The sequence below is a fragment of the Ursus arctos genome, chromosome X (genome assembly GCF_023065955.2).
Source record: "Ursus arctos isolate Adak ecotype North America chromosome X, UrsArc2.0, whole genome shotgun sequence".
NCBI classification, from domain to species: domain Eukaryota; kingdom Metazoa; phylum Chordata; class Mammalia; order Carnivora; family Ursidae; genus Ursus; species Ursus arctos.
This window is the reverse complement of record NC_079873.1, coordinates 64,422,995-64,447,718: the sequence shown is the minus strand read 5'-3', so window position 1 is coordinate 64,447,718 and position 24,724 is coordinate 64,422,995. Positions and strand designations below refer to the sequence as shown.

At 34.5% G+C, this 24,724-nt stretch overlaps 1 protein-coding gene across 2 annotated transcripts in view; it reads left to right on the top strand.

Annotated features, from left to right (window-relative positions):
• BRWD3 (bromodomain and WD repeat domain containing 3) overlaps positions 1-24,724 on the top strand; it is a 219,772-nt gene that overhangs the window by 10,848 nt on the left and 184,200 nt on the right. For both annotated transcript variants that reach the window (XM_026480138.4, XM_026480137.4), the window contains exons 5-6: positions 795-945; positions 2,550-2,648. In XM_026480138.4, coding sequence (XP_026335923.1) covers positions 795-945; positions 2,550-2,648 — 250 coding nt within the window. The remainder of the gene's footprint in view (positions 1-794; positions 946-2,549; positions 2,649-24,724) is intronic.

Below are 24,724 nucleotides of genomic sequence, written 5' to 3'. Positions count from 1 at the left end.
TTAATCTAAGGATTTTTAATAGTTTAGTTTTCTGTTTGCTCCTTTAATAATTAGGTATTTATGATACGCATCAGGGACTTGAACATTAGCTTAGATAAAAAATGAACAGTTTTGTTGTTTAATTTTCTTACCCCTGTATACATATGTTTACCATCTTCAGAAATTTGCTTGTGTGTTTTAAAAATGAATTAATGTTGTGATGAATTTTGAGTACATAGCTTGGTTATTTAGAGCATAGTATTTATAAAAACATTAATTGAATACTGTTTTGGAAACCAGTTAACTTTTTTAAGGAAAACCAGTTCTGCTTTATTAAGCAAATTTGTCCTGTTAATCCTAAAGGGATTTAGGTGAGAGTTTGATGCAAGTAATACCTTTTCTTTATATTCTTATCATTTATATAGAATCTAGATTCTCTGATTCTTGATCAGTTCATCACTACTGAATAAATCAAGTACTAGTAGAGTTTACCCGTTGTCTTTGTACTTTAATTTTAGGCATGCGCACTTTTGCTGTTTTGCAACACTTATTTCATAAGATTAACAGCTAAGCAAATGATTTAATCAAGGCATGTAAAAGTAAGTTTGAGTGCCATGTCATTTAAATGTTATTTAGATGTGCTTAATTTTTGTAGCTGTTTCTTTAATTTGGTTAAAGTATTAAATATTTAAAATGTTATTTTCCTGATCCTGTATATAAAAATTACACTTTGTTCCATGATGGAATAGTTTGGTAATGGAATAAATTATGTTTTTAAACCAAATTGGTTTTCCTGTTTTATTTATGCTTTTTAGGTGGCAGCCAATGCACACATTCCTCCAGACTACCTCCTTAAAATTTGTGAGCGGATTGGTCCCTTACTAGATAAGGAGATCCCTCAGAGTGTTCCTGGGGTACAGACATTACTAGGTGTTGGTCGGCAGTCTCTGTTACGGGATGCTAAAGGTAAGATTTTAACAGTTTTCACAGAAAGAAGTGGAGAACAGCATATTTTTATGTTAAGTAAATGTTCCCATGCTTTCCTAAATACTAATTTTCTTCTAGTTTTTCTTATTTTGCCAATCTTATTTTCTTAGTGTACAAGTAAATGTTTAGAGGCCTAAAAGAAGCCCTCTGCTATAAAACAGTGAATACAGTAGAGGTAAAGAATATAAAAATTTCTTGTAATCCTGTGGAATAGAGCTCTTAAAGGATCATTGCTCTGATTAAAGTACAGTATGAATGCTTAAAAGTCTTTCATTATGTTTTTAATATTTTTAAGTATTTCAAGTCTTTATATCATCCTAATCACATTGTATATTTTATAACAGGTAGATGAAAAATGATGCGTAAACATTTATATATGATATGTAAAAATTTTTATAATTGAAAATATTAAAAAAATATATCAACCTGTTAGTGACTGTTCAGTAACAGTTTTTGTACTCCACTGTTTTTCAGTCTTAAAGATTTTCCCCAAAGTTTTTCATGAAACCCCAATATGTAAAATATATAAAGTAGTATTTTATGAACATCAAATGTGGAATTAGGCATTAAGGATGCCTATTAGTGTAATAAATACTTCAGGTCTAGCAACTAATTTGTTTTGTTTTATTAGCATCATGTTTTTTTAAAAAATATATCTCATTTTAAAATATAAAGAAATTCTTCAAATCAGTTAATTTGGAAGTTTTCAAGAGAGCAGTAGAGGGGTGCCTGGGTGGCTCAGTTAGTTAAGTGTCCAACTCTTGACTTCAGCTCACGTCATGATCTCAGGGTTGTGAGATTGAGCCCCGTGTCAGGCTCTATGCTTGGCATGGAGCCTGCTTGGGATTCTCTCTGTCCCTTTCCCTCTGCCCTTCCCTGCGTCAAAAAAAAAAAAAAAAAAGAAAAAAAAGAAAAAAAGTAGTGCAATATTTTTGTATCACAGTTGAATTATTAGGAATATTTCACATTTACTTGAGTTTTTTGACATAAACATAAAGATAAAAAACATAACTCTTTATAGTCATTTATTATCTGATATGCAATATTTTTACCTGTTATGACACAATTGGCAGGCACTCTATAACTGACCATGAACCAAGTATAAATGTTTCTGAATTTTACTTGTGCTGTAGTCGTAACCTTGCTTATATAGTTTTATATAAGTAGAATTATATAAGCCTACAGATCAAGAAGTTCCAATATAAAATTAAAACCTTATTAATCCATGATATATTTATGTATGATTTAAATACACGCATATTAAAGTTTTAGTTCTAAATCAGCACAGAAATAAAATATCCTGGTGTTATATTAAAGTGTTGTTGCTTAACAGTCATCATACAGTTTATAACATGTTTAAAAATACGCACGTTATTTTTTATTGTGGTATTAATAGTTAAAAATATATTCCAACAAAAGAAATTGAAAGCAGACATTTACCTCTGAGGTACAATTTAAAAAAACAGTTCTATTTCTGTCTTTCTTTTTTTTTTAATTATGATATGTTAGTCACCATACAGTACATCATTAGTTTTTGATGTAGTGTTCGATTTCTTGACTAACTTTTGAATCTTTTTGAATAGACTGTAAGAGTACACTATGGAATGGGTCTGCTTTCGCAGCTCTACATAGAGGCAGACCTCCAGAACTACCTGTAAATTATGTGAAACCTCCAAATGTGGGTGAGTAGTGTCCATGTGACCTATGAACATATTCTTGACTTGTTTCTTCCTGAACTCATTATATGGCCAAAAATGGGTACCAGAATTAAATTTGAAGTATAAAGAAGCTGCTTACATTCTTGAGGGGTTTCATGGTTGGTTCAACTATTTTTAAAGCATTTTTATTTAATGTAATTATGGTTTTTGGTCTCGTTTTCTTTATTTTCTTTCTTCTTTTTCTCTTTCTTTCTTTCTTTCTTTCTTTCTGCCTTCTTAGCAGAAACATTTCCTTTTTTTATATACTATACGTGTTTTTAACCATATGGTTCTGTGTTTACACATCTATGTGCTGAGCTTAAAGATTTTACAAGGAACTATGTAAAGATAACTTTCAGAACAAAACAAAATACATTCTGCTTATATCTGTTTGCTAAACATAATGATGTGATCAAGTTTATATGTCTTCATTTAAACAAAATCATCCTTCCCCTTTTTAAAGTTTACTGAAATTTGCATGTTCCATTCAGATTATTCCTGGGGTGTCTCTGGCCAGACCATTTTGGAGAAATACTACTAGTGGTTTCCAAGGAGACCTATGTACAAAACCATTTGTACTAAAATTTAACTCTTAAAAAGAATGTATAAACAGCTAAATGAGTAATTGACACTCTGCTTCCCTATTTTCTTACTCTTCTAAAAATTTATTTTATATAGTGCCTAGGGCCTAGAGAATATTCCTTAAATTAAAATTGAAAAATAAAAATACTTTTTAAAAGGAATACTATTTTATATAATAAGCTTATAGAAGTTATTTACCCCAAGAGGGGTAAAAATTTAGGCTAGAAATAATTTCAAAAGTTATTTAGACAAAATTATTGATAAAGATTCATAAGGTTTATTGAAGTAAATTAGATACTTCGGTACACATTACTAACAATACTCTTCCATAGCTGGATGTTACTGGGTGAAAAAGACTACTAATTTGGGTCTAATTGGACATGACATTTCTAACATTTTTTTTTTCATTTTCAGGGGTGGTTTCTTTACCCTTTAGAATTTTCCAGTATTCACTTTTTCCCTAAAGCTTTATTCATAATTAACTTATTGGCTTAAATTAAAATGGCTCTTATTATTCATTCATTTATTTATGTTCAAAAGATATAAAATTTTTAACCACACTATCAACATTATTTGTAATGCTTTATACTTCTTTTAGTGGTCACATGTAAAGTGCTGAAGAGGAGCATTTAGAGTATTAGGTTTTCCATCTTTCTTTAGTCTTTCTTCCCTTCTTTTTTTTTTTTAAAGATTTTATTTATTTATTCGACAGAGATAGAGACAGCCAGTGAGAGAGGGAATACAAGCAGGGGGAGTGGGAGAGGAAGAAGCAGGCTCGTAGCAGAAGAGCCTGATGTGGGGCTCGATCCCAGATTGCTGGGATCACGCCCTGAGCCGAAGGCAGACGCTCAACCGCTGTGCCACCCAGGCGCCCCTCTTCCCTTCTTTTTTTTTTAAAACTATTTTAACTATATGTATTCAAACTTCTATCAGTTTTGTACAATGAATACTTAACATTCTGCCTTAGATCACTTTGTTATTTTCATAGTAATTGCTCAGGAGTTTTAGTGTTCCTGGCATTGATACTTTCACATTCTTAATTCTGCCCTGTTATTTGAAGAGGAACTATTACAATAAAGATAATTCAACCATGGTGTATTTTCATGTAGTGTATACTAGTCAAAAATATTTAAGTTTAGGATATTTAGAATTCAGAACCTGGTAAAAACTCAGAGGAGTTGACTAGGAAAGAAGCAAGATGAATAAGAAATCTTTTAAAATTTGTGATTTAAGAGTTTTCTCATTAAGGGCTATAGTTTTGCGTAGCTACTTTAAAATCAATCAGTTTTATAGTTTCCCAGTGTAAATAAAACTTAATCAGGAAGGTGGAGCACCTGGGTGGCTCAGTCCCTTGAGCATCTGACTCTTGGTCTCAGTTCGGGTTGTGATCTCACGGGTCATGATCTCATGGGTCCTGAGATTGAGCCTCCTGTGGGGCTCTGTGCTCAGCAAGGAGTCTGCTTGAAAGAATCTCTCCCTCTGCCCCTCCCCCAACTCACTTGTGTGTGTGTGTGTGTGTGTGTGTGTGTTTGTGCACGCTCTGTCTCTCTTTCTCTAATAAATAAATCTTAAAAAAAGCTCAAGAAGTAATTTTGAAAGTTTAATCAATGAATCTTAGAACTTTGGCAATGCCATTTAAAAATTATTTATTTATATTTTGAGAGAGAGAGGAGGGTGGGGGTTGGAGGGGCAGAAGGGGAGGGAGAGAGAATTTTAAGCAGGCTGCATCTCACTACTCTGGGATCATGACCTGAGCCAAAATCAAGAGTTGGACGCTTAACTGACTGAGCCACCCAGGCGCCCCAGCAACACCATTTTTTGATAAAAGTGTTCCTTGGTCAAGTAAATGTGGGAAACACTGAGTTTAAAAAATTATAGAAAAAAATGAATGCATGTAGGAATGTTCAGAGCCTTTCATATGCTAAATGCATTGTGAATCACCTTATGGGGAATATTTCCTAAATAATTTGACAGTAGAAACCCTTTTCCCAAAATACCTGTAACATTCTGAACATTTCCTAGAAGCAGATTTGAGAAACTAGGTTATAAACCCCTATTTACACCAGAAAAAGGTGAAGTCCAGAGAAGTCCAAACAGTCTATTTTCTACACCATATTTCCTTGGTATAACAGATCTGTACCTATAGAGCACCAAAACTAGAAGATTAGCCATATTACATTTATTTCTTCATTTCTTTATTTAGATTTATTTATTTTTAGAGAGAGTGTGTGCACACGCATGCACACGTTTGGGTTGACGGAGGGGCAGAGGGAGGAAGAGGAAGGAGATTCTCCGCTGAGTGGGGACCCTGACATGGGGCCGGAACTTAGGACCCTGAGATCATGACTTGATCCGAAATCAAGAGTTGGATGCTTAAGTGACTAAACCACCCAGGCGCCCCTATTAATTTTTTAAGTCAAATATATTATGGTATAATTCATATAAAATAAAATTTCCCCTTTTTAAGTGTCCAGTGAGTTTTGACAAATGTATGCACTTATATAACTATAGCACAATAAAAATGTAGAACATTTCTGTCACCTCCTAAATTTCCTCATGTCTCATTGTAGTCAATCCTCTGCCCCTCCCTGTATTCCTGGAAACCAGGAACCTCTCTGTCCACTCTACTTTTGCCTCACTTACAATTTCATCTAAATGAAATAATAAGCATGTAGTCTTTTGTTTATATCTGATTTTGCTTAGAACCTAGTGCTTTTTTGATTTATGCATGTCATTTGTTCTATCAATAATTTATTCCTTTTTATAACCAAATAGTCGTTCATTGTATGGATGGATATACCATGATATATTTGTTAATTCATTAATTGATGGGCATTTGAGGTGTTTCAGATTTTGGCTATTATAAATAAAGCTGCTATAAACCTTCTTATGTATGTCTTTGCATGAACATTGGTTTTCATTTCTCTTGGGTAAATATCTAGCTAATGGGATTGTTGGATCATATGGTAAGTATGGGTTTAACTTTTTAAGAAACTGCCAAATTATTTTGAAAGTGGCTATCCCATTTTGTATTCCTACCAGCAATGTATAATTTTAGAATTAGCTTCTCAGTTTCTACCAAAAAACAACTAGGATTTTGTTTGGGATTATATTGAATCTGTAGATAATTTGGGGGGAAATTAACATCTTAACAACATGAACCTTACAATTCAGGAACATGGTATAATTTCCCATTTATTTAGGTCATCTATAATTTCTCAAAGCAGTATTTTGTAGTTTTCAGTGTACAGGTTTTGCACATCTACTGTGAATTTTTTTCCTGAGGGTTTCATGGTTTTTTTGGTGCTGTTTTAATTTATATATTTTAAATTTTCAAATTTACAGTTGTTTGTTGATAGTAAATAGAAATGGGTTTTGTTTTGTTTTTGTATATTAATCTTGCTAAATTCATTGACTAGATCTAATAGCATTTTTTTTTAGATTCTTCAGAATTCTCTACATAGATGATCGTGTTATCTGCAAATAAAGACAGGTTTACTTTTCCTTTCTAATCTGGTCTGCCTTATGATTCTTTGTCTTGCACTAGTGAACTGTTGTGCTTCAGGTATAATGGTGAATTGAAGTGATGAGACTGGACATCCTTCCCGAGTTCCTGATTTTAGGGGTAAAGCAGGCAGTCTTTCACTATTAAGTATGATTGTAGATGCCTTTATCAGTTTGAGGATGTTCCTTTCTGTTCCTACTTTGCATAGAACTCTTATCGTAAATAGATATGTTCCACTTTTTAATTTTAACCAGTATAGTTAGATTTATACCAGTTATTTCTTGGGGCTCATTTTTTTAAGTCTTTTAAATTTTTTATTTAAATTCAATTTAGTTAACATATACTGTATTATTAGTTTCAGAGGTAGAGTTCATCAGTTGCATTCATCAGTTGCATATAACACCCTGAACTCATTACATCGTGTGCCCTCCTTAATGTCCACCATCCACTTACCCAATCCTCCCACCCACCTCCCCTTCAGCAACCCTCAGCTTTTTCCTATAGTTAAGAGTCTTTTATGGTTTGACTCCCTCTCTATTTTCTTTTCCTTTTTTTTAAATAATTTTTATTTTGTTATATTAGTCACCATACGGCTCATTTTAACTGGTATTTTATGTAAAATAGTGCTACCCAATAGAACTTTTGATAATAATGGAGCTGTTCTATTTGGTGCCATCAGAAACAGTAGTCACCAGCCAAATGTGGCTGTTGTATCCAAGGAACTCAATTTTTAATTTTACAGAATTTTTACTAATTTTATTTTTATTATTTTTTTCAAGATTTAATTTATTTATTTGAGAGAGAGAGAGAGAGAGAGAGCATGAGCACAAGCAGGGGAAGGTTGGGAGAGGGAGAAGCAGACTCCCTGCTGAGTAGGGAGCCCAATGTGGGGCTCGATCCCAGGACCCTGGGATCATGACCTGAGCCTAAGGCAGAGGCTTAACTAACTGAGCTACCCAGGTTCCCCTAACTAATCTTAAAGTCTATAACCACATATGGCTAATGAGTACAATAATGGATAGTGAAGATCCAGAACAATATGAAAACCAGTAAGCAGCTTTCTGGACAGGTACATAATTTAGTAATAATGTATTATCTAATGATTCATTTTACAAATTTAACCTGGAATGTTTTTTACTTTTGTACTTAGAAACTACCTTTAGCTTTTCCTATTTTGATTTTAGTAACTCACTTCAAAGATCATATGTGCCACTTCTTTCTAATGAGTTTCACAATTGTCTTTGGCCAAAAACAATAAAATTCTGACCTTATCTGGACTTTCCACAATATGGGATTATTTATTAAATGTTCCCATCCTTTGTGCAGTTAATCAACAATGTTATTTAGTAATTTAATGAAATGGGGGTGAGGGAGCATGGCATAGCATGGACTAACTACTGTTATACTTTGCATATATGTGTACCTAAGTTTATCAAGGGTGAATTTCCAAATCCCTGTAGGAAAAGAGCAAAGGTGCCTATGATATTTATGTTATTACAAGTCTAAGCTCTAGTCATGCCATTTCATTAGCTGTATGCTTGACTAATCAAATTGGGTTTGCATTATGCCAAAATTAAATCAAAGGAAGAAAGTTGAACTAAATTCAAAACAATATTAATACCTAATGCCACTCAAAAAAATCCTGGAGCATATATAATTAATATTTGTAGTATCATTTGAGATCTTGCACTGTTATCACTAAATATTGTTGTTTCTTCATTCCTTTAAAGATTAGTATTTGTTTTGGAAACTTTGTAAGTAGTTGCACTAAAATTTGAAAATAACATTTCACACAAACACAGCTCTGCTACTGAGCTAGTTTTTCAGTACAGAAGTAATTTTAAAAGTCTGTTTCATGTCCATTTGAAATGAATATTTGAAAGAACTAGTCTTATAGTTATTTTCTATCATGGTGAAATTTTCAGAAATTTTCCTAATTACTATATTCTAAACAATTTCCATAAAATTATCTGTAGAAATGATGGGAGGATAGCTTGTTTATTCTAGTTTGAGACTGACATTATTACCCAAGGAACCAATGTGCATACCTAGGTTTCTAAATTGAATCAAGGGCATGATATGGCAGGACTATTTTTAAACCTTTTTTTCTCTTCTATCTTTAGTAAAATTGATACATAACATTGTCCTATAATTTACATGTAGTAGGCCTGTAATTTATACTGTATATAGCTCAGGAGGCTTGCATTAACTCTAAAGCCAAATTAATATTTATATATTGCCATAAGCTTCCATTTAGCATTGATTGGCTCTTGACTTATTGGTCATTGTATGGTTATATGTCACACTTAAACCCATAATTCACTTGGTGGTGGGAAACTCGCCTCTTGTTAATATGTACATGTAAATTGAAAGAAACTCTAATTTAAATTTTCTATTTGGCTGAGGTGACTGGGTTTCTGCCAGGAATGTGTGTCATCCTCCCTCTCTAATTTTATGTAGTTCTTATCTCTTGCCCATGGATAACACTTTTGCCAGGCCCTGCTTTACCTTGCCTCCTTTTCTCCACTTACCATCTTCCTCCTTTTTGTACTCACATAATTGTGCATGAACCAAGTTGATTCTAAAGTCATTACTTTTATGTATCTGGAGAGGAGCAGGGGTTTCTTGTCACACCTGCAAGTAATTAGAACTGGAAAATAAACTCAGAATCTTTTTTAAGTGCTACATTGTGAATGCTCACTAAATATTACATGAATAGAAGTAGTATAATTGCTGCCACATGGAAACTTAAGCATCCCTTTTAAAGGCATTGATTTGGTTTTATACAGCTCATGAGTTTCTTGTTTGTATCCATTTCTGGAATCGATATTGTATTAATATTAGGATTAATAATTTGTTTCTTTATTTGAAAGAAAAACAGCTTTTAGTACATGAGTCTTAGTATCATCATGTAAAGTATAATAGAAAAGAATTTCTCTATTCCTATTTTGAACATTCTTTTCCCTTCCTCATTATTCTTTGTCATTCCTTTAGCTTTTTCTTTCAACATACACCAAAGCATTCTAAAAGAATCTTCTAGTATTTGTTTTATACATTTTACTCAGTACCTTACAGAAATAGAACTTCATATTTATAATTCATAAAGGTAAGCTATAAAACAATTTCAGATTTGTTTAGTTGGAGGAAAACGCAGCCTAATAAAACATCTGTGTATAATAACCAAATGCAGTTATATGGTTTAGAAGATAGTAAAATATTTAGGGTATTTATTCCCAAATTATATTAAGTGAACTTTTTGCAGAAAGGTTGAATGGAATTAGAAATACTGTTTATTTGCTCTATTTTACTTAATATTATCCTAGGAATAAGACATTCAGTGATCATGAATGTCAATACTCTGTGGGACTTACTGGTGTAATTTAAATTGTAGTGGGATGGGTGTTGTGGGGTGGGAATGGCATTAACCTTAAAGATTGTAAAGCTGTTCTGTGTGGTTAAGGTTTCAGAGACATAATTTGATTGGTAGTAGCATCAAATCCATGAAGGAAGTAATTCTGTTGTCTTGTGCTTTTACTGTAGTTTTCAGGTTCTATTAAAATTTGTTTCTGATCTTTTTCTGGCTTCTTTTATAACACTTTTTTTTTGTTCAGTTGTTAGAGCTTTTTTGGGGAACCCTTAAACCAAGCTTCACACAGAAAATATTACTAGTCATTGTAAATCTAGAATTGACACTGAATTTCATAAGTCACTTTCCACTGTTCTTGAAAGAGTATATTCTTAGTTTATTGTCCTCTCTACTTATAGGATCCATTATGTTCAAGTGCATTATTTATTTATTAAGATTTATTTATCTGAGAGAGAGAGCGAGAGAGAGCAAGAGAGAGCATAAGCAGCGGAGAGGGGCAGAGGGAGAAGGAGAAGAGAAGCAGGCTTCCCACTGAGTAGGGAGCCTGACATAGGGCTCCATCCCAAGACCCTGGGATAATGACTAGAGCTGAAGGCAGACCCTTAACCAACTGAGCCACCCACGCTCCCCAGTTCAAGTGCATTTTAACAATCAGAAGTTTGCATATTTGCTATGATTCCATTTTCTGATTAAAATTAAAAAAATAAAACTAAATGTTGATCAGGAGACTTTTTTGTAAAAGAGAAAAGACTAATCCAAAATTATTTTAGCCTTTATATCTTGTTTTCGGAAAAATTTTGTATTTGAAGAGGATATTGTTGGTGATGGGTGTGGTATTAGAAGCCTGATTTGTGAGCAGTAGTCCTTTTTGCTTTGTGTGAATAAAGCCTTAAGACTGTTTTTTGGTTAGAAGTTATTGGCTGAGCCTCTGGTACTGTTTATTTATTTATTTTTTATTTTTTATTTTTTTTTATTTTCTAATTATTTTATAATAATTTTATTTTATGTTATGCTAGTCACCATACAGTACATCCCAAGTTTTTTATGTAAAGTTCCACGATTCATTATTTGCGTATAACACCCAGTGCACCATGCAATATGTGCCCTCCTTAATACCCATCACCGGTACTGTTTTTGATTCAGTCTTAAGCTTTTGCTGAAAGCACTCCTCTCTACTTCATCCTCTACCCAACCCCCCGTTCCTGAGGTTTATCTTTGAGGTAGGCGTGTGGCTACTATTTCTTAGAAGTTCAAAACTTTGCTTTATTGTTCTGAAGTTGTTTTAGTGGATTTTAAAACATTTCTTGATCCAACAGGCATCCTAATAGAAATACGATTTTGGTAATATCCTTTGTCCTTCATTCCCTTCATAAGGCTGGCCTACCAAAGTTGGGTTGAGATTATTCTTTAAAATAGCTAAACCCACTACTTTCTGGTGTTACTGGTCATGAGTCATATTTAAATTCTCTGGGTTGTTTATGGCTTCTTTGTATAGGAAGTTAGCTTGACCTATGGTTAAAAAAACTAATTAATTTTATCTTTCAATGCCATTTACAGAAGAATTGGAAATATTTTGTTTTTTTTATATAATCTGTCTTAAAGTCTAAATATGAAAAGTTTGAAAATTATACAAGGATTTCATGAACACTAGGTATAACACATTAGTAGATTGTGGGTGACAGGTAAAATTCCTTGAGTTATGTGACTGATGTATATTAAAAATCAGATAACATCACCAATTTGTATACTTTTGTTTTATCTGGAGCTTAATGCTGAGTTAATAATATCCTGTTTCTCCCAGCAGGTATGGTAGTTACCTGGCTTTGGTTAAATATTATATCTCTTAGCATCATTGATCAGATATTCCTGTGATATCAGCAGTAGAATTCAGTGAGTTCATCTTGGTAGTGAAAGTCGCTTATGGCTAATGATTTTCTGGTTTAAGCGCAGAAGTTTTTTTTTTTTTTTTTTTTCTGTTTTGGGAGGAGAGGGAGGGTGGTGCTTTTTGTCAGTGCTAAACTGCTGAATCTCTAGGGTAATTAAAAATAATTTACCTTGTGGGGCACCTGGGTGGCTCAGTCAGTTAAGAGTCTAACTCTTGATTTTGGTTCAGGTCATGATCTCAGGATCTTGAGATAGAGCCCTGAGGGCTCCAGAGTCAGCTTCAGGAGTCTGCTTGAGTTTGTTTGTTTGTTTCTCTCTCCCTCTCCCCCTCCCCACCTCCCCCCACCACTCATTCTCTCAATAAAATGTAAATCTTTAAAAAAATTTACCTTGTTAAAGCCTCACCAACTAGAGACCACGAGGAACAAGCCTGTAGTATGACGATATGAGATTTATTGACTCCATGGTGAGGGAGTATACTCCAGAAGAACCATATCAGGCCTCTGGATAAGAGGGAGAAGGGAAGTGCTTTTTGTAAATTTTGAATTGCCGCTGAAGAATTCTGAGAAGGGTCTGAAATTAGCTGGGATTAGTTCTAGATTGGTGACTGCTTTTGAAGCAGATTGAGAGAAGTAGGGATTAATTAGGGATTGGGTGCTGTCATGAAGCAGGGTGGTTTAGGAATTTGGTATCTCCCTCCAGTAATAAATGAAAATAGCAAAGCAAGTCTGGAGGTATCATTGGTAAGAAAGCAATAATCACTCAAAGAAGAGATCATTATGATATTTTACAGCTGGTGCATGACCTTGGGAAAAACAGTGTTTTCTGTTAACTTTGCAGTTGGCTTTATCTGTGTCTATCCTCCTAGCCTGATTAATTGCAGGGCTGCTTTTTCTTTTTCTTTTTTTTTCTTAGCTGATATTCACTCTTTCAGTCACAGGTTTTGATTCTTTCAACATGTGGTCTTACAAATCTTTTTTAAAGTTTTTACTTAAATGCCAGTTAGTTTACATACAGTGTAATATTTGTTTCAGGTGTTCAATATAATGATTCAGCACTTCCATATATCACCGGTCTTTATCTCAACAAGTGTACTCCCTAATGGTCATCACCTATTTAACCCACCTCCCCTGTGGTAGCCATCAGTTTGTTCTCCATAGTTAAGAGTCTGTTTCTTAGTTTGCCTCTCTCTCTCTTTTTTCCCTTTCCTTGCTTGTTTTGTTTCTTAAATTCCACATAGCACTGAAATCATGTGGTATTTGTCTTTCTCTGACTGACTTATTTCATTTAGCATACCTCCATCTATGTCATTGCAAATGGCAAGACCTCATTCCTCTCTGTGGCTGAAGGATATTCTATTTTATGTACACACACACATATATGTATATATGTATACACATCACAACTTCTTTGTCCATTCATCAGTCGATGGACACTTGGGCTGTTTCCGTAGTTTGGCTACTGTACATAATGCTGCTATAAACATAGAAGTGCATGTGTCCCTTTGAATTAAAATTTTTGTATTCTTTGGATAAATACCTAATAGTGTGATTGCTGGATTTTAGGGTAGTTCCATATTTAAGTATAGAGGAACCTTCATACTGTTATCCAGAGTGGCTGTACCAGTTTGCATTCCCACCAACAGTGCAAGAGGGTTCACCTTTTTCTACATCCTCTCTAACACCTGTTGTTTCTTGTGTTGTTAATTTTAGCCGCTCTGACTGGTGTGAGGTGATATCTTATTGTGCTTTTGATTTGTATTTCCCTGATGATCAGTGATGTTGAGTATCTTTTCATGTGTCTGTTAGACATCTGTATGAGTTCTATAGAAAAATGCCTATTCATGCCTTCTGCCCACTTAATAATCGCATTATTCATTTTTTTGGGTGTTCAGTTTTGTAAGTTCTTTAAATATTTTGGATACTAACCCATTATTGGATATGTCATTTGCAGATATCTTCTCCCATTCCACAGGTTGCCTTTCAGTGTAGTTGATTGTTTCCCTCACTGTGCACAAGCTTTTTATTTTAAGTCCCAATACATTATTTCTACTTTTATTTCCCTTGTCTCAGGAGACACACCTAGAAAGAAGCTGTAGTGACCAATGTCAAGAGCTTACTCCCTGTGTTCTCTTCCAGGATTTTTATGGTTTTGGGTCTCATTTTTAGGTCTTTAATCTGTTTTGAATTTGTTTTTGTGTGTGCTGTAAGAAAGTGGTCCAGCTGCATTCTTTTCTTTTCTTATAATAATATTTTTTATTATATTATGTTAGTCACCATACAGTACATCCCTGGTTTTTGATGTAAAGTTCGATGATTCATTAGTTGCGTATAACACCCAGTGCACCATGCAATACGTGCCCTCCTTACTACCCATCACCAGCCTATCCCATTCCCCCACTTGACCAGCTGCATTCTTTTGCATGTTGCTGTCCAGGTTTCCCAACACCATTTGTTGAGCAGACTGTCCTTTTCCCACTGGATATTCTTTCCTGCTTTGTCAAAGATTAATTGACCATATAGTTGTGGGCTCATGTCTGGGTTTTCTATTCTATTCCATTCATCTGTATCTATTTTTGTGCCAGTTCCATACTGTTTGGATCACTACAGCTTTTAATATAACTTGAAGTCCAGAACTGTGATGCCTCCAGGTTTGCTTTTCTTTTTCAAGGTAGCTTTGGCTATTCAGGTCTTTTGTGGTTCCACACAAATTTTAGGATTCTTTGTTCTAGCTCTGTGAAAAATGTTGGTGGTATTTTGATAGGGATTGCGTTATACATGTAGATTACCTTGGCAGTGTGGACATTTTAACAATATTTGTTCTTCCAACCCATGAGCATGGAATGTCTTTCCATTTCTTTGTGTCATCTTCAGTCTCTTTTATCAGTGTTTTCTAGTTTTCAGAGTTTGGGTCTTTCACTTACTTTGTTAGGTTTATTCCTAGGTATTCTTATTGTTTTTGGTGAAACTGTAAATGGGACTGATTCCTTGCTTTCTTTTTCTGCTACTTCATTGTTGGAGTATAGAAATGCGGCAGATCTCTGTATATTGATTTTGTATTCTGTGACTCTACTGAATTCGTTTATCAATTGTAGTAGTTTTTTGGTAGAGTCTTTCAGGTTTTCCATATACAGTATCATGTCATCTGCAGATAGTGAAAGGTTGACTTCTTCCTTGCCTGTTTGGGTGCCTTTTATTTCTTTGTGTTGTCTCACTGCTGTGGCTAGGACTTCCAGTACTGTCAAATAACTGGTGAGAGTGGACATCCTTGTCTTGTTCTGACTATAGAGGGAAAGGTCTCAGTTTTTCCTCATTTGGAATGATATTAACTGTGGGTTTTTCAAATATGGCCTTTATGATGTTGAGGTATGTTCCCTCTAACCTATTTTGTTGAGGGCTTTTATCACGAATGGATGTTGTACTTTGTCAAAGGCTTTTTTCTACATCTACTGAAATGACCATATGGTTCTTATCATTTTTTTTTATTAATGTGGTATCTCATGTTGATTGATTTATGAATATAGAACCACGCTTGCACCCCGGGAATAAATCCCACTTGATTGTGGTGAATGATATTTTTAATGTATTGTTGGGTTCAGTTTGCTAGTATTTTATTAAGAATTTTTGGATCTATGTTCATTAGGGTATTGGCCTGTAGTTGTCTTTTTTAGTGGGGTGTTTATATGGTTTTGGTATCAGGTAATGCTCACCTCATATAATGAATTTGGTAGTTTTCCTTAATTTTTTTTTTTTTTACTTTTTGGAATAGTTTGAGAAGAATACACATTAACTCTTTAAAGATTTGCTAGATTTCACTTGTGAAGGCGACTGATTCTGGGCTTTTCTTTGTTGGAACTTTTTTGATTACTAATTCAATATCTTTGGTATTGATTGATCTGTTCAGATCTTCTATTTCTTCCTGTTTCTTTTTTGGCAATTTATGTTTCTAGGAATTTATCCATTTCTTCCAGGTTGTTCAATTTGTTGACATATAGTTTTTCATAATATTCTCTTATAGTTGTTTGTATTTCTGTGGTGTTAGTTGTTATTTCTCCTCTCTCAATTGTCATTTTATTTTTTTTGGATCCTTTCTCATTTTTTTTAGAAGTCTGGCTATGGGTTTATTAATTATATTTTATTTTTCAATGAACCAGATCCTGGTTTCGTTGACATGTCCTAGTGGTGGTTTTTGTGTTTGTTTTTTTTTAGTTTCTATATCAGTTGTTTCTGCTCTGATCATTATTATTTCCTTCCTAATGTCTTTAGGCTTCACGGTTATTTTTGTAGCTCCCTTAGGTGTAAGGTTAGGTTTTTTCTTTGAGATTTTTCTTGCTTTGGGAGGTAGGCTATATGTATTGAAGTAGCCTATGTGTATTGCTATATACTTCCCTCTTAGGACTGCTTTTGCTGCATCCCACAAGTTTGGACTGTTGTGTTGTGTTTCATTTTCATTTGTTACCATGCATTTTTGAATTTCTTCTTTGATTTCCTGGTTGACCCATTAATTGTAGCATGTTGTTGAACCTCCTTGTATTTATGGTCTTTCCACATTTTTTCTTCTGGTTGACTTCTAGTTGCATAGTGTGTGGTCAGAAAAGATTCATGGTATGATTTCCATCTTTTTATGTTTATTGAGGCCTATTTTGAGGGCTAGTATGTAATCTGTACTGGAGAATTTTCCATTTGTACTTGGAAAGAATGTGTACTTTGCTGCTTCAGGTTGGAATGTTCTGAATATATGTTAAGTCCATCTGGTTCAGTGTGTCATTCAAAGTCATTGTTTCCTTGGTTATTTTCTGTTTAGATGATCTGTCCATTGATGTAATTGGGATCTTAAAGTCCTTTCCACTTATTGTGTTACTATTAATTCTTTTATGTTTGTTATTTATTGTTTTATATATTTGGGTGCTCTCATGTGGGGTGCATAATTATTCACTATTGTATATCTTTTAAAAGCACATAGTCAGTATACAAGAATTTGTTATTAATTGTACTTAAGAACTTTTCTGTATGTTCTTAGTCTGTGGAGTTGAAAATCATTTGTTTCACCCTGGAAATATTTTTGACACCAGTTAAATTTTCCATGTCACTGTAAAATAATTTTAAAACAAACAGATTTTTCTCCACTGTAATTAGAGAATGAATTGAATAGACTTGTGGTCTAAGAATTCTGCTGTTGCCATTTTATAATAGTCTTCAAATCTGGTGAACTTTCCAGTTTAACCCAATTTTAATAGAGCCAGAGTTCCTGTTGATACTCTTCACTGACTTTTGGAGTATGATGGAAGTACATAATGTAGAATTTTTGCTGTTAAAGGTACTTTTTCAGGCTCATAGGAGATTGCCCTTTGTATAATTTCATTAAGATAGCATTGAAAAGTATAAAGAATATTGAACTAGAATTAGGAGACCTGGATTGAGCCTAGGCCTGGCTGTTAATTTGCTCTGTGATGTTAAACAAATCACTTAGTTTTTTGGGGCCTTAATTTCCTCATTTACAAATTGAAGAAAATGCTTTCCTTCATATCTCACAGAATGACCATGATCTCAAATGAGATGTCAATGGAATTAATTCATAAGCTTTAAAATGTCACGTAGATCTAATTTGTAATTATGATATTGGTTCGCAAGTGCTGATAATAACTTGAATAATGATAATAATGACTCATAGATTAAAGATGTGTCTTAGTTATCTTTGTGAAAATATTGTCTAACTCACACGCAACTATAGTGAGGTACCACTTTAGTATGTAAACTTGTAAGACCTGTCCTTTGACTATAAATCTAGTGGTCTTTCCACAAAATTCTTAGCAAAGGAAATAATACATATTCCCTGGTTGCAGTAGTAGAACCTCTTGTCAACATTGTAGGTGCTCTGAGATATTTATAATCCTCATATTTGATATCACTTTCCCAAACAGTTACCAACTGATTTATGTTTAGAATAACAGTTTTCACATTGTTATAGGTGTTTTAAATAAGACATGAGATAATATCGTGGGAGTTGGTAAACACTATTTTATTCAATATACTTTGAGGTCCAACTGTATCAAGGTATAGCTTGTAAAATGAGTAGCAGTACTCAGAAGAGAATTGCCACTTGATAAAATAAGAGCCTGGAATTTGCAGTGGGAGATGTAACTAGAAAGGGAGGTTGGGGCCCAGTTATTCTGAACTGTCCATGCTAGGAGTCTACAGAATTGGTTAAAGGGCTGGATAGTAAAAGTTTTTGGCCTTGTGCATCATTTGGTTTCTGTTGCAGCTACTCAACTGTGTGGTAATGTGAAAGCACCATAGCTAATATGTAAATGAATGAGAATGGTTGTTTTCTAATAAAACTGTCTTTACATAAACAGGTGGTGGGCTGAAATTGGACCAAGGACCATAGTTTTTCAACCTCTGTTCTATGCTATACTAATGAGTTTAGATTTTATCTTGTAGATATTAATGTACCACTTGATATTTTTGAATAGGAAAATTACATGATCAGATAACTCAGGTGGCAGAAAGTAGGATAAACTGAAGAGAAGAGAGACTGGAAAAGGCAGACGGGGAAATCAGAGGGAAGGCTATTACTGTAAATGTAGACAGGAAATGATAAGCATGGCATCAGCGGCAATAGAAATGGAGATAACTGGATTGATTCAAGCAATATTTTAGAAGTAGGTAATAATACAATTTGGTTGGATATGGTGAATAAAAGAGGAAGCTTTAGAAATAATCTGTTAGTGACAAAATTGAGGAGTAGGAGAATATAAGAAACTTGTGATGGAAGGATAATTAACTTCATATGAGAAGTCTCCATCTATGGTGTATCCAGGTAGAGGAGATGGATGTCCATGAGGTGGTTGAAAATGTGGACCAGGAGCTAAGGTGAAGAGATAAACATTTTATTATTTATTTTAGAGATAAAAATTTGGCAGTAATTAGTATGTGGGTAAGTGAGATTGCCGGGGCAGCATGAAGGTAGAAGAGAACCCTGAATAACATTTGAATAAACTATCAGCATTTCATCAAAAGTGAGTCAGGGTAAAAAAAAAAAAAACAATACAAGGAATTAAGAAGGCAAGGTTTAGAGAGGCAGGGGGAGAATCAGAAATAAGATCTTGTAAGTCATAAGAGGATTATAGACTTGATCAAAATTCCCTATAAAACTTCTTGACTATGGAATTTAAATTCTGAATGGTTTTGGAAGGTTGATGGATAATGAAAATTACTTAACTTTCTAGAAATAATTTTTAATTCAATTTAGCAAATATTTGAACATCAAATATAGTAAAGCCTTTTCCAAGTGTCCAAGGAAGTCCTTGCTATCAAGGATTTTACTCTTTGGAAATGTTTGGACAGATGCCAGAATACAATTATGGTATAGGGCATTGTCTCAGTCCTTTCAGGCTACTACAACAAACTGGCATAGACTAGGTGGCTTATAAACAACAAACATTTATTTCTCACTGTTCTGGAGTCTGAGAAGTCTAAGATCATGGCAGCAGCAGATTCAGTGTCTGGTGAGGGCCCACATTCTGGTGTATAAATGGTACCTTCTCACTGTAACTTCACGTGGAAGAAGGGGCAAAGGAGATCGCTCAGGCCTCTTTAAAGAGTACTGATTCCATTCATGAGCACTCTGCCCCCATGATCTGATCACCTCCCAAAAGGACCCACATCCCAATACTATCATACTGGACATTAGGTATTCAACATGAATTTGTAGGTAGGACCACAAACAATCTATATCAGACATATAGACTAAGTGATTTAAGGGAAATACAAAGTGTAATGGGCATTCAGGAAGGAGAGATGAAACTGATTAAGAGAAACAAGGAACAATTTTAAGGAATGAGTGGCCTTTGAGGTGAACTTTGAAGGCTGAGGGGTGGAACATTCTAATTAAAAGGATAATCTGCATATTACAGACAAGAGGGTTTGTCTTATTTCAAGTGGAAAATTTATGTCCAAGAGGAGTAGGAATTATGGTTAGATATTTTTAGAAAGGTGGGACCAGATTAATTAAACAAATACTTGAGTGTCTTGCTTCCAAGGGACTGAGCTAGGTCACTCCATGATGTATTAAACATTAATCTGTATCCTTAAAATGCTTATAATCTTATTAGATCAGAAATATGCAGAAATAACTAATACAAGTACCATGATAAGGTCCAGAAGTGAAGTAGGAGAGTTCTCTTTTGGCTGAAGTGATTGAGAAAGATTTCTTTGAAAAAAAAAAAAAGGAGGTGATTTTAGGCTATGTTTCCAAGGTTAAGGGGGATATCAACGGTAAAATCGCAGACATAGGCATAAGGCTAATGGAATAGTGTAAGCAAAGGTGCCAAGGTGGTAAACTGTGAGCAGTTTAGTTTAAGGGTAAGACTTGAAATTTCCTATGGTTTTAATCAGAAATTATCAGTGTTGCTGGTACTCATTTGATTGTGTGTGTAGTTTTGTCTATACAGTTTTATCACTTGTGTATTCACCTCCACAGTTAAGATAGAGTTTTATCACCGCAAGGATCCCTCATATTACCTTTTTATAACCACCTGCCTATCTTCTGCCTCTCTCTAACCACTGCCTCCGTCTTGTCAACTACTAATCGGTACTCCATTTGTATAGATTTGTCATTTCAAGAATGTTATGTAAATGGAATCATACGGTATATAACTTTATTTCACTCAGCATAATTATCTGGACATTCATCCAAGTTGCTATGTTAATATTCATTCCTTTTTATTGCTGAGTGGTATTCCTGGTATGGGTATTCCACAGTTTATTTGTTTACCGGTTGAAGGACATCTGGGTTGATTCTAGCTTTTGACAGTTACAAATAAAACTATGAACATTTGTGCATAGGTATTTTGTTTTGCTTTGGTGTGTGTGTGAACATAAGCTTCCTTTCCCTGGTAAGCTTTCATTTCACTGGGATAAAATCCCAAGTGTACAATTCTGGGTCATGCGGTAGTTGAATGTTGAGTTTTTTAAGAAACTGCCAAACTATTTTCCAGAGAGGCTATAGCATTTTACATTCCCACCAGCGATCTATCCACTTTCTCCACATCTTTGCCAGCATTTGGTATTGTCTCAATATTTTATTTTAGATTTTCTCGTGGCTATGCAGTGTGCTATTATCATTGTGGTTTTAATTTGCGTTTCCCTGATGGCTGCTGATGTTGAACACTTTTTTTAGTGCTATTTACTGTATGTATATCCTCTGATAAAATGTCTGTCTGAGTCTTTCACCCATTTTCTAATTGGATTATTTTCATTCTGTTACTGAGCTTTAAGAGTTCTTTACATATTCTAGATGCCAGTCCTTTGTTAGATATGTCATTGGCAAATATTTTCTCCCTGTCTGTAGCTTTTTTTCATCCTCTTTACATAGGCTTTCACAGACCAAAAGTTTTAAATTTTGATGACATCCATATATCAAATTTTCTCTTTTTGGATCATGCTTTTATTGTCAAGCCTATGAATTCTTTGCTTCAGAATTCTGAAGATTTTTTACTGTATCTTTTTTTCAAGCAGCTTGCTAGTTCTGCATTTAATTCTATGATCCATTTTCAGTTAAGTTGTGTAATGTATGAGTTTTAGGTAGAGGTTCGTTTTTTACCTATGAATATCTAATTGCTCTAGCACCATTTGTTGAAAAGGCTATTCTTCTTCCGTGGAATTTGATTTGCAGTTTTTTCAAACATCAGTCAAGAATATTTCAAACATCTTCAAGAATCTATTTTTTGGTCCTCTGTTTCGTTCCACTGATCTGTGTGTTTATCCCCTCACCAGTGCCACATTGTTTTGATTACTGTAGTTGCATAGTAAGCCTCAACCTTGTAAAGAGTAATCCCTCCCACTTTTTCTTTGTCAGGATTGTTTTCAATATTCTAGGGTCAGTGCTTTTCCATTTTTATTGTACTGTATTGTATTATATTATTTTATTGTTTGAGAGGGAGAGAGGACGGGAAGAGGGAGAGGGAGAGAGAATCTTAAGCAGGCTCCATGCCTAGCATGGAGCTTGATGCGGGGCTTGATCTGAGATCATGACCTGATCTGAAATCAAGAGTCGGACACTTAACTGACTGAGCCACCCAGGCACCCTTTCCATATATATTTTAGAATAAACTTGTCAGTGTCTGAAAAAGCCTTTTGAAAGGAATTGCATTAAGCCTATAAATCAGTTTGGGAGAACTGATTTGTTTACTGTGTGGAGTCTTCCAATCCATGACCATGGTATGTCTCTTCATTTATTGAGGTCTTTGGTTTCTTTCATCAGCACTTTGCAATTAGAGCATACAGATATTGTACATGATTTTTTAAATGTATATCTAATGTTTGAGTGATTGTAAATGGTATTGTGTTCTTAATTTTGATTTCTACATGTTCATTGTTAGTGTATAGAAATGCAGTTAATTTGTGTTTGTTGATCTTATTTCCTCCTACCTTGTTGAGTTCACCTATTATTTCTAGAAGTTTTCAAACTCTTCTAAAACATATTCCATCCTGCTATTTTTATATTACAATTTTGGGATTGGATGATTTGACAGATTTAATTATGTCCTGGGTTGGTTTTAGCTAGAATTTTAAGTTTTGAGTGAAGACTGTTGTAGTCATTGGAACATAGTATAGCTTTGGTGCAAATGAAAGAAAATTTAAATTTTTTTTCTCATTTTCAGAAAAGGTATTGTACAATATTGGTTAGGAGATCAGCCTCTGAAGCCAGATTGCCTGGATTTGAATCCTTGCTCTGCCATTTTATTAGATTGGGATCTTGGGGATATTACCCCTCTATGCTTCAGTTTCTACATCTTTAAAAAGGGGATATTAATAATATTTTATAGGGTTAAATAAGTTAAACATATAAAGTGCTTAGCACAATGCCTGGCACGTGAAAAGTGTTCAATGTTAAGTTTTATTACATATAACAAAGGATTTTTTTTTGTCAATTCTGGTCAGTAAAGTGTGGGTAATATTTTTTAATTTAAATTTTGTTAGTTAACATACAGTGCAGTATTGGTTTCTGGAGTAGAATCTAGCAATTCATCAGTTACATACAACACCCAGTGCTCATCACAGCAAGTGCCCTCTTTAATACCTATCACCCATATAGCCCATCTCCCTCCCACTTCCCTTCATCAACCCTCAGTTTGTTCTCTATCATTAAGAGTCACTTTTGGCTTGGTTCCCTCTCTTCTTTTTTTCCCTTTTCCCCCTTCCCCTATGTTCATCTGTTTTCTTTCTTAACTTCCACTTATGAGTGAAATCATCTGGTATTTGTCTTTCTCTGACTTATTTTACTTAATGTTATACATGCTAGCTCCATTGACATCATTGCAAATGACAAAGATTTCCTTCTTTTTGATGGCTGAGTAATATTCCAGTGTGTGTGTGTGTGTGTGTGTGTGTGTGTGTGTGTGCGTGCCACATCTTCTTTATCCAGTCATCAGTCCATGGACACTTGGGCTCTTTCCCTAGTTTGGCTATTACTGATAATGCTGCTATACACATAGGGGTGCATGTATTCCCTTGATTCCATATTTTTGGATACTTTGGGTAAATATCTAGTAGTGTGATTGCTGCATTGTAGGATAGTTCTATTTTTAACTTTTTGAAGAACCTCCATACTGTTTTCCAGAGAGGCTGCACCAGTTTGCATTCCCACCAATAGTGGAAGAGGGTTCCCCTTTCTCCAGATCCTTACCAACATCTGTTGTTTCCTGTGTTGTTAATTTTAGCCATTCTGACAGGTGTGAGGTGATATCTCGTTGTTTTGATCTGTATTCCCTGCACTTTTATATGTTTATTTATTTATTTATTTATTTATTTATTTATTTATATTATTTATCTTTTTTAATTTTTTTATTTTTATAATAATATTTTTTATTAAATTATGTTAGTCACCATACAGTCCATCCCTAGTTTTTGATGTAAAGTTCCATGATTCATTACTTGCGTATAACACCCAGTGCACAATGCAATACATGCCCTCCTTAATACCCATCACCAGCCTATCCCATTCCCCCCCGAAGCCCTCAGTTTGTTTCCCAGAGTCCACAGTCTCTTGTAGATCATTCCCCCTTCTGTGTACCCCCTCTTTCTTCTCCTACCGATCTTCCTACTTTTTATGTTCCATAGATGAGTGAAACCATATGATAATTGTCTTTCTCTGCTTGACTTATTTCACTTAGCAATATCTCCTCCAGTGCCATCCATGTTGCAGCAAATGTTGAGAAATCATTCTTTTTGATAGCCGAGTAATATTCCATTGTATATATGGACCACATCTTCTTAATCCAGTCATCTGTTGAAGGACATCTCGGTTCCTTCCACGATTTAGCTATTGTGGACAATGCTGCTATGAACACTGAGGTGCATATGTTCCTTCTCTTCACTACGTCTGTATCTCTGGGGTAAATACCCAGTAGTGCAATTGCTGGATCATAGGGTAGCTCTATTTTTAACTTTTTAAGGGACCTCCACACTGTTTTCCAGAGTGGCTGTACCAACTTGCATTCCCACCAACAATGTAAGAGGGATCCCCTTTCTCCACATCCTCTCTAGCAATTGTTGCTTCCTGCCTTGTCAATTTTTGCCATTCTAACTGGCATAAGGTGGTATCTCAGTGTGGTTTTGATTTGAATTTCCCTGATGGCTAATGATTTTGAACATTTTTTCATGTGTCTGTTAGCCATTTGTATGTCTTCATTGGAAAAGTGTCTGTTCATATCCTCTGACC